The 10,755-nt window shown below is 42.9% G+C and overlaps 1 protein-coding gene across 1 annotated transcript in view; it reads left to right on the top strand.

The window, feature by feature from the left end:
- LOC101093719 overlaps positions 1 to 10,292 on the top strand; it is an 86,845-nt gene extending 76,553 nt beyond the window's left edge. The window contains exons 10-12 of the mRNA XM_045041277.1: positions 4,742 to 5,212; positions 5,512 to 5,650; positions 8,616 to 10,292. Coding sequence (XP_044897212.1) covers positions 4,742 to 5,212; positions 5,512 to 5,650; positions 8,616 to 9,547 — 1,542 coding nt within the window. The 3' untranslated portion in view covers positions 9,548 to 10,292. The remainder of the gene's footprint in view (positions 1 to 4,741; positions 5,213 to 5,511; positions 5,651 to 8,615) is intronic.
- Positions 10,293 to 10,755: the final 463 nt, after the last annotated feature.

The following is a 10,755-nucleotide window of genomic DNA, read 5'->3' as shown; positions in this document are numbered from 1 at the left end:
CATAGGGCTTGTGCCTGATTTTCTGGCATCTGACCCTGGGTGATTAGGGCAGGGGAATGGTGGCCCTGGATGAGAAATCCCAGTACAGGAGGTGGTGGGGTGTGGGCTCTGGGTTGGTTTGCATATGAAAAGCACCCTGTAGGTGAGTTTATTATCTCTAGGAATCTGCTAGCTCTGGGAAGGACAGTCCTTCCAGTGAAAGCAAGGCCCAGATGTCAAGACGCCAGAATAAAAAGATACGCTTAATACATCAAGCACTACTCTAGATGTCTGTTACTCCCAATTCTTATAGTAACACTGCAATGAAAGTATTATTAACTCCATTTTTAGGAGAGAAAATGGAATCTGAGAAAGGTTTGGTTGGTGACTGCTGTCACACAACTAGTAAGAGGCTGTGCTGTGATTCCAGACTGTTGTGTCGCTTGACTCCAAAGCTGGTGTTTTTCCTGTGAGCTGTCATCTCCCTGCACTATGAGAAGTGCCATGGAAACATTTTCAGTCCTTGTTGGGCATTTGACAATGTTGACCACTGCCTCTTTGAAACTTTTTTTTTTTACAATAGTAGTCATTTATATATATATATATGAGTATATATATGAGTATATATATGAGTATATATATGAATATATATGAGTATATATATGAATATATATGAGTATATGTACGAATATATATATGAATATATACGAATATATATATGAATATATATGTATATATATTCATATATATATTCATATATATTCATATATATGAATATATATGAGTATATATATGAATATATATATATATTCATATATATACATATATATTCGTATATATGAATATATATGAATATATACGGATATATATGGATATATATGAATATATATGGATATATATGAATATATATATGGGTATATATACATATACATATTCTGTACTGTGCATTGGATTGAGTGATAGTGATAAAATGGTGAGCAAAAATGTTGATGTAACTTACAGTTTTAATCGTGGAGAAGATAGGCATTAACCCAATAGTCCCACTAAAGCATATAAATTGACAAAATGAGAGAAGTGCTCTGAGGGAAAGGATCACAATTCTCTTTAACTGTATCTCTTATGCCTCCTTGACTAACCCAACCCTGCCTGCACATCTGAATTACTTGCAGAATGTTTTACAAATATAAAGCCCCACGTAGGAGGTTCTGACAGGCTGGGGGCCCATCTCGGGCATCTGTAAATGAGATGAGTATAATCAAAGAGATTGGCTAAAGGTTTTGTTTTTGCTTCTGTTTTTGCTTTTTAAAAAAACTGGTCAGAGGAACAGGATCAGATTTGCAATTTGAAAAGGTTGTCTGGTTACAGTATAAGCATACTGTGTGTTACTGTATAGTGTGAGAGGATGGTTGTTGGCATGAAGATTGTGGTGGCAGAGATGGGGAGGGGCAGATTCTGGAGATAGGCAATAAAATCAAGAGGGCTTAATTTGCATTAAATACGGGAAGGAGGTGTTAGGGATGCTTTCAGGTTTCTAGAAGTGCAGCCAGGTGGATGTTCCTACTTCCTGAGAGGGGGCCACTGGGAGAGGAGCAGATTTGGAGTGGGAGGAATCATCAATTGGTCATGAATGTGCTGTCTGAGGTCCTTTTGAGAAATTCAAGAGGCATTATGGGAGTGAGAAACTGAATAAATAGGGCTGGTGCTCAGCTGAGAGATCCAGAGTAGAGATGCCTGGGAGACAGTGAAAACAGTGGTAGACTTAAGGGCTAACCTATGGAACTCTGTGTAGAGGAGCATAATATTTATAACAGAAATTTAATAGTATCACAAACATATTGAAATTAAGGGGCAAGATCCATGACTTAGACCAGTGGTCATTAAGTAAAGGATGCAACCCTTGGTAAATGCTATGTACACAGTGATGCACAGATCTGATGATGATGCATCGCTAGGGGATTTTTTAAATGTCAATCGTCACATGATAAGAACTAAACAAATGTGTTTAGTATTTTTCAAATACTAAAAAAATTAACAGGAAAAATATTCCTGAGTTTCTCTGTTTAGGTGTATATGGGAAAAAACACAGTTTAGGAACGCTGCTTTGTAGGTATCTCAGACTGAATTTTGTCATAAATAGCTCAAGAAATGATGATACCACCATCATTTCAGTCACCAGCACCAGCCAAAAATCCAAGTTCTTGACTCCTTTCTCTTCCAAACCCTTATCCAGTGTGTGTCTAATTCCTGTCAAATCTGTCTTTACCTTTGGCTCCCATAGCTCGGGCCCTCCTTGCCCAAGTGGTGGCAACAGACCCCTTTCTGTCTCTTCTCTGTACTCCTTCTCGAGTGGGCAGACAGACGCTCCAGCCATCCCTGTGGCTGTGGGGATCAAATTCAAACTCTGCAATGCAACCTGTCAGACCATAGGTATCTCCTTTCTCACTATTTCTTAACAGGCTTTCTGGCTGTGTTTTTGTTTTTGTTTTTGTTTTTTTACCGTGGCTTCACATCAGAAGCATTTGGGGGCACTTATTGAAACCTTACCCACAGAGATTCTGACTCAGGAAGTCTGTTGTGGGGTCCATGCTCCATGGCTGATTCTGAGCCAGAGGAGACAACCACTAGTCTGGCCTTCCTAAAACACCTGCAGTTTCCTCAGTGGGCCATATCTTCTACCGACTGTTGTCTTTGCCTGAATGACCTTTCTTTACATTTTCACCTGGCTTACTCTTATCAGACTGCTGACATGTCTCTCCCAGGCAGGCAGGTCTTCCTGGTCTTAGTTGTCTTTCTCTGTGCTACCTTGCCTGCTTCCCTCTATCCTTGGATTTTCCACACTGTATTTCCTGGTTTCCCTGTTGCTCTCCCACACTATGGAGTCTTTGAGGACACACCTTTTACTCCTGAGAATCCTGTTCACTACACTGCCTAGCACACAGCTCAAGTATTTGTCGAAATAATGGATGAAGGAATTCATTCCTCTTTTCTTTGTACTGTCTTAGAACCTGTGACTTAAAGTCAAGAATTTTTCCTTGTTTGTACGTTCACTCTGGCCATTCTCCATGGCCCTTTCCTAACATTTTTTAAATCACTTAAATAGTACCAACCATGATTGTCTTGGGTTAACCCCTATCTGTAATAAAAAAACAAGTACTTTAGAGTTGGGCAATCCTAAGTTCATATCTTGACTTTGCTATGTACCAGGTTGGGGCCTTGGGTATATTACTTAACTTTTATTTCTTTATTTTATTTGAGAGAGAGGGAGAGAGAGAGAGCAGGGGAGAGGGGCACAGGGAGAGAGAGAGAGAGAGAGAAAGAGAGAGAGAGAGAGAGAGAGAGAATCTTAAGTAGGCCCTGTGCTCAGTGTGGAGCCTGATGCAGGGCTTGATCCCAAGACCCTGGGATCATGACCCAAGCCGAAATCAAGAGTTGAATACTCAACCAACTGAGCCACCCAGTCGCTCCTAAATTGCTTAACTTTTAAAAATCTCAGTTTCCTCATCAGTAAAATGGGGATGATAATACTTATCACATAGTATTATTGTTAAACCCCAATAAAATAGTATCTGTAAAGTGCCCCGCCCATGGAAGGTAGATTTTTTAAAATGTTTATTTATTTATTTTTTGAGAGAGAGAGAGAGCGCGCAAGCTGGGGGAAGGGGGGTGGGCAGAGGGAGAGGGAGAGAGAAATCCCAAGCAGGCTCTGTGCTTTCAGCTCAGAGCTTGATGCAGGGCTGGAACTCAAGAACTGTGAAATCATGACCTGAGCCAAAGTCAAGAGTCGGAAGCTTAACCGACTGAGCCACCCAGGTGCCCCTATTTTTTTAAATTTTTTAATGTTTATTTATTTTTAAGAGAGAATGAGACCGACAGAGCACGAGCAGGAGAGGGGCAGAGAGAAGAGGGAGACACAGAATCTGAAGCAGGCTCCAGGTTCTGAGCTGTCAGCACAGCTGTCAACACAGCTCAACCCTACAAACTGTGAGATCATGACCTGAGCCGAAGTCAGACACTTAATTGCTTAATCGAATGAGCCACCCAGGTGCCCCAATAGGTGTTTATTAAGTGCAGATTCCCTTCTTTGGGGGAGACCCCACGGCTAATAGAGCTCAATACTCTTGTTGGAGAATCTGGTTCTCTTGCTTATGGGCTACCTGTCTTTTTGGTCAGCTTATGCTTCTCAGTAGCCTCATTTAGAAATGAGCACATTATGATTGTCCTTAATAGAATTATTAGGGAAATTAAATAAATTTATGTTAAATACCCAGCTAATGTTTGGCATCTAGTAAGTACTCAATAAAACGGTGATTATTATTCTAAGAAGTAATAATATACCACAGTGTTTTTCCTGCTTTCCGTGATCTAAGAGGACTATTATCCCCAATGTTAACCCTAGCATTATTTCCAAAGGCTGAGTTGATTTTGGTGATTCTTAAATTTTCTATTTCATGTCTTGAAAAAATCCCGAATCACCATTAATGTATTGTTTATTTATTTGTATTATTTATTTTATTTTTATGTTTTAAGTAGGCTCCATGTCCAACATGGTATTCAAACTCATGACCCTGAGATCAAGAGTTGCACGCTCTACTAACTGAGCCAGCCAGGCATCCCTCTATTGTTTATATGGAAACTCCCTTATAGTCACTTTTCATTACTACGCTGTCTGGCAACTGGTCTTCAAAATCCTGTATTTGTATTCTAAACACATTTTTTCCACATTGTCCATCTCAGGAGCTACCTGAAGAATCAGAATTCTTAGACACAGACTTTCATTCCCTCCCTGCCTCAACTGAGCAGCATTTTCAGACTGTCTCTGCCAAGAATGTCAGGAAAAACTGCAGCCTTGGCCTACCATGCTTCGAAAGAACAAGAAGGACTTATAGTTGTGAAGGTTGAAGAAGAGAATTATGTTTGTGGGCAGGACTTTGGCCTTCAGGGAGACACCTGTGGCCTGGAGACCTTCCGCCAGCAGTTCAGGCACTTTGGTTACTCTGACTCCTCTGGGCCCCGGGAGGCTCTGAACCGGCTCCGGGAGCTTTGCCATCAGTGGCTGAGGCCCGAGGTGAACTCCAAGGAGCAGATCCTGGAGCTGCTGGTGCTGGAGCAGTTCCTGGCCATCCTGCCTGAGGAGCTGCAGGCCTGGCTGCGAGAGCACCGGCCCGAGAACGGAGAGCAAGCCGTGACTATGCTGGAGGAGCTGGAGAAAGAACTTGACGAACCAAGGCAACAGGTAAGAAGTAGGTGTTTTTGTTTGTTAGTTTTACCTTTTATAAGTTAATAGTTATGTAAGTTATGAGTGGCCTTGACGTGGCTATCAGAAAGTTACAAACTTTTTGTCTTTGGGTTATTATTTGTCTACTGGGGCCAAGGCACCAGGGCTTTTAGTCCTGTTGTTTTCTTTCTAATCATCTGGATGAGTTTCTGACTCCAGCTGCCTTGTCCCTTTGTTCTAGGGGTTTTTTTTGGTTGTTGTTTTGTTTTTTCTTCTGTATCCTCAGAATCATAGTGCTGGTACTTGATTACTCCTAGGACACGGCTCATGGCCAAGGAATGATCTGGAAGGAAATGACATCCATAGGAGCACTGAAGTCTCTGAGTATACAGCTCCAGCCCTTGGAGAACCAGTGCAAGAGTGAGACTCAAGAGTCCCAGGCTTCCCATGAGGGAGGTGAGGAGTCACAGTCCATTGGGGCTGAGGATGATGGTGGGGCTATCATCTGTGGCATAGTGCATTTTCTTAATGACATTCATTTATGGCTTCATTAAGTCTAGTGGAAAGGTCCCCTCTGTGCCTTGAAATATTCTTCCATTGGCTCTGCCTAGAATCTGAAATTCCAATATAATTTCTAACTTTGGGTGAAGAATTAAGGTCTCTAATAAAATTCTCTAACACCCGTAACATTCAAAGACCAATATACTCTTTTTTTTTTTTAATGATCCACTGGCAAGGCAGTCTCTAAGGTGGAGATGAATAGTGTATCAGTAATAGAAACTACGTAGTAGCTTGAACAGGGAAAGTTGAATGTTAAGAATTATTGACTAGGGATGCCTGAGTGGCTCATTGGTTAAGCATCCGACTCTTGACTTCAGCTCAGGTCATGATCTCACAGTCCGAGAGTTCGAGCCCCACATTGGGCTCTGTGCTGACAGTGTCGAGCCTGCTTGGGATTCTCTATCTCTCTCTGCCCCTCCTTTGCATGCACTCTCTCTCTCAAAATAAATAAATAAACTTAAAAAAGTTAAAAAAAAGAATTATTGACTATAATGGGGTTAATTACTAAGTGGTAAAAAAAAAAGTCTAAATAATACGGGAATAACACATATAGGGAATCTTTAGGGCTGAGGCACAGCATCCAAGGAAGGAACAAATCTGTGAGAGAGTACCACATCTTCCTCCTGCCCTGTCAGAGCTGAGATCCAGATCTTGTTGGAGAGGACACAGCTGTGGTCCACTGGATGGCTGGATGGACATGTTCAATGAAGTGCTGTGCTGCCAGAACTTTCTGGGAAGCTGCACTTTAGGGTACCAAGGGAAGCCATTCATGAGGCGCAGGGAGAGGGTGTGTGTGCTGTGGTAGCCACCCTCTGGGGTGCCGAGAACCCTTGTGGAGAGGTGCCGTGACACCAGACTTGCTGGGAAGCCACCCAGAGGGATGGCGCCTCTGGGACTAATTGGTGGTGAGCAGGTGCTGCAGGAACAAACAGAGCACAACAGCACCAGGAAGAAAAGCCCCTTCCTTCTCCAGTGTCCTTCCATCTCAAACTCTACTGTTGAAGCTTTATGACCTTACAGCCTTGGTTATAATCTTTCCATAGGTTCTTCACAAGCCTAACAGAATGTCTTGCCAGAAGAAGAGCCTGAGATGTGGAGATTTGGGTACATGTGATTTAAAGGAGGGTTTGCTCTTCAGGAGAAATCTGTAATGGAGTGAGAGAAGCAGGGTTATGATGTGGTCTTGGGTAAAACCTAGCCTTGGCTTAATCTCTGGGGGTTTGGGGTACCCTCCCCTCCTCCAGCATAACTGCAGTGCTGAGCTGTCCCTTCTTAAGGCGGTGGGTGTGGGGCAGTGAGGGTGGAAATAACATCCTGGGCCAGGTGGTTCTCATCAGCCAGGGCGACTTTCCAGAGAAGAGGGCAACTGGGTGGTTAGGAGCCAACACTCAACAGCAGCTGGGCAAGGAGGCACCCTATAAGTAAAGCGGGTCTGGGTGGGCAGTGGAGCATCATCTACATAACATGAAAGCTAAAAGCATGTTTGTCAATGTGCAATTAAAGACCACATCCCTAGTTAAAAGGCTTTTAGACCACATAGGCCACCCTGAACAGGTAGGGAAATAGCAGAAGGGACTTAGGGGAAAATGGCAAGCCTTGATGTTGAGCGTCTTTGAATCTGGCTCTTAAATTGTGAATTCTGTGGCCTCACATAGGTTATGTTGCCTCTCTGAGCCTTAGTTTCCTGGTCTGTAAACTGTATTTAAGGTTAGAAGACTTTTGGTTTATAGCTATTAGTGAATTATCATTTAATTTGTTGATTGGCCATTTGTATTTTTTTTCTCTGTGTCCTTTGTCTACTTTTCTTTTTAAGCGTTTATTTATTTTTGAGAGAGAGACAGAGAGCAAGGGAGGGGCAGAGAGAGAGAGGGAGACAGAGAATTTGAAGCAGGCTCAGGCTCGAGCCTGAGGCAGGGCTCGAACTCACGATCCATGAAATCTTGACCTGAGCCGAAGTTGGATGCTTAACCGACTGAGCCACCCAGGCACCCCAGAGGTTGGAGGACTTTTGGGAGGATGAAAGTAACTGAGCAGTTTTTTAGATTTTCACCCTCAAAATAATTCAAGTTGCCTCAGCCATTATCTAGTAGTCTCCTTCTGAGCTACTAGAAATCTTGAAATGAAAGGGGCTTGTTGTGTGAGAGCTGAAAGTTTGGCTCCAGGAAATCACAGCTGTCTCTTGTTTCCATCTACCTTTGACCATTTACACATGAAAAAGTGAACATATGAGACTTCTACCTGATCCGAGAGTATTCCTTTTCTCATGCTCTGTATGTCTTATTCTATTTGCTTATAATCGTTTGATCTACTTAGAACCTACCAGAACCTGCAATTAACTTAATGCATTCTAGTTCCTGCTCATCTACCTCTGCTCAGTTCTAACCCTGAATGCATTTCCTAATCGTATATCCTGCTCTCCTGTTTTTCTAGGAGCACCATTTATTTAAGAGTCTTAGACCTCTCTCTTCTTCCTGAGCACTCCCTATCACCTCTTTTCCTTTCCCTCATTACCAAAAAAAAAAATGCATCTTCTCTTCTAACCCAGGATTGTCTCCTAGCTTCCTGGTTTCTCACTGCTACTCCTATGTATCACTGTCTCCTCTAACTGATGTGTTTCCCTGCTCACCGTCCCTCTCCAGTGCTGACTCTTTTTTGTCCCCCTTGCTTTCTGAGGGTGCCACCTCTCACTACCCCAGGCCACTTCTCAAAATTCTGGATTGGGAAGCTAGTTCTTAAGAGTTTTCCTCCTAGTAGGTAAATAACTATTTTGTTTGGTTATTTTCTATTCTGGTTATAATAGATTCCTTTCTTTTGACATGGGGATCAAATGACACTAGTATTTTTCTATTCACATATTTAGATGGCAAGCCGGTGGGTGATGAAGTATTAACAACAAAGCAAGAAATTTTTGAATGTGTAGCATCAGCAGCCATGATATCCCCAGGAAGACTCCCTGGGGAGACTCCTTCAGGACAGATAGTTGAAGAAGCTTTGGGAGGCCTGCACATCTTTGAGAAGCCAAAAGGAGCAGTTGCAAGGAACCAAATGAGTCAGCTCCCTTCTCAGGAAAGACATCTTAGTCTGGCGGTCTTCAACAAGAAAATCTCCACAGAAGAGAGTGTCCTTGGACGTAACGAAAGTGAAAGGACTCTCAGTGTGAACTCAAATGTTGTAACACGACAGAGAGTTCACCCCGGGGGTAAGGTCTACGAGTGCTTGGACTGTGGGAAAGCCTTTTGCCAGAGCTCAAAGCTGATTAGACATCAGAGAATTCATACTGGAGAGAGGCCTTATGCGTGTAAAGAGTGTGGCAAAGCTTTTAGTTTGAGTTCAGACCTTGTTAGACATCAGAGAATTCATAGTGGTGAAAAACCCTATGAATGCTGTGAATGTGGAAAAGCTTTCAGGGGCAGCTCAGAGCTCATTAGGCATCGGAGAATTCACACTGGAGAGAAGCCTTATGAATGTGGTGAATGTGGGAAAGCCTTCAGCCGGAGCTCAGCCCTCATTCAGCATAAGAAAATTCACACTGGAGACAAAGGTTATGAATGTACTGAATGTGGTAAGGCTTTTGGTAGAAGCTCTATCCTTATTGAACATCAAAGAATTCATACTGGAGAAAAACCTTATGAATGTAATGAATGTGGAAAATCCTTCAATCAGAGCTCAGCCCTCACGCAGCACCAGAGAATCCATACTGGGGAGAAGCCTTACGAATGTAATGAATGTAGGAAAACATTTAGGCATAGGTCAGGCCTTATGCAGCACCAGAGAACTCACACCAGAGTTTAAGTCTTGGGTAAGAGTTGTATACTTGTGTCATACTAGGGATTCGCTTTGGGGTGAGACTGCACGAAAGTTAGACGTTTCCTAAGAGCAGAGTTTCTGCCCTTCCTGAGTCAGTACTTACTGTACGAGCAGATCCACACAAATATGGTTGTTGACGTGTTGAATGAGCACTTACACAGTAAGGCCAGGATTGGGGCAGAGATCTTGAAAGAGCTTCTTACATGATGGACTGAAAGGTGGTGCTTTCAATGGCAAGGATCTCTGCCCAGCAAGAACATCGTGCATTTGGCAGTTGGAGGCATGTGCTGAGAGTCATTCGGTTCTCTGAGGTGTTGAATTGTGAGGTTGTGAAATGTTGAATTCTGTCCTGGGTCAGTTTATAGCTCATTCTGCCCCCTTGCCAGTTCTCTCCTCAGCCCTGAGCTTCCAGAGGTCAGTTGAGGTTTGTTTATTTATTGAGCACCTGCTATGTGCCAGCCATCAGGGGCAGACATGACCATTGCCCTCCCAGAGTTAAGGGCTAATGGGATACATATATATTTATTAAACAGGTAATTACAGTAAAGTGTGATAAGTTCTTTGGTAGGATAAATCTTGGATTCTGTCAAAATACCAGGGGGGCGTCTAACCTGGTTTAGGAGTCACTTAAGCTTCCTGGAGGTGATGAAATCTCTGTTGAGGAATAAAGGGTGTGTACAAATTAGGCAGATCAAGGCAAGAGGGAAGAGAATATTATAGGCAAAGGTTATAGCACATACAAAGGTATGGAGAGAGGATCTATAGAGGTCTCTTCATCAGGATTCCTTTCAAGCAGGAATTTCTTCTCATAGACCCTGGTTCAGAGGACATGTGTTGATTCCTCTCTTTCTGTTTATAATCACAGATTTGGGTAGCCTATCCCAGACCCAGAGTGACCTAAGAGACCTTGAGGTACTCAGAACAGTCAGTGTGATGGTAGACTTTGGCGCATCGTATGGAAAAAGGCATGTATGTACACCACGGAAAGAAGACATATTGGAGGCCAGAGGGACAGTGTTGGTGTTCCGTGCCCCTAGGGCTCAGGAAATGGGAAGCTCACAGAAGCATAGGAGTGAGAGGTCTGCCTTCCCAAGGTCTACTATTCCTCATTTCCTGTCCCCTCCCCTTATCACCAGCTAGAAGATACTAAGTTACTTGAAGGCAATGAATCCTTATTGAATTACCCCCTTAGA

Source organism: Felis catus, chromosome D3 (assembly GCF_018350175.1).
Source record: "Felis catus isolate Fca126 chromosome D3, F.catus_Fca126_mat1.0, whole genome shotgun sequence".
Lineage (NCBI taxonomy): Eukaryota > Metazoa > Chordata > Mammalia > Carnivora > Felidae > Felis > Felis catus.
Note: the sequence above shows the minus strand (reverse complement) of the source record. Positions and strands in the feature narration are given on the sequence as shown.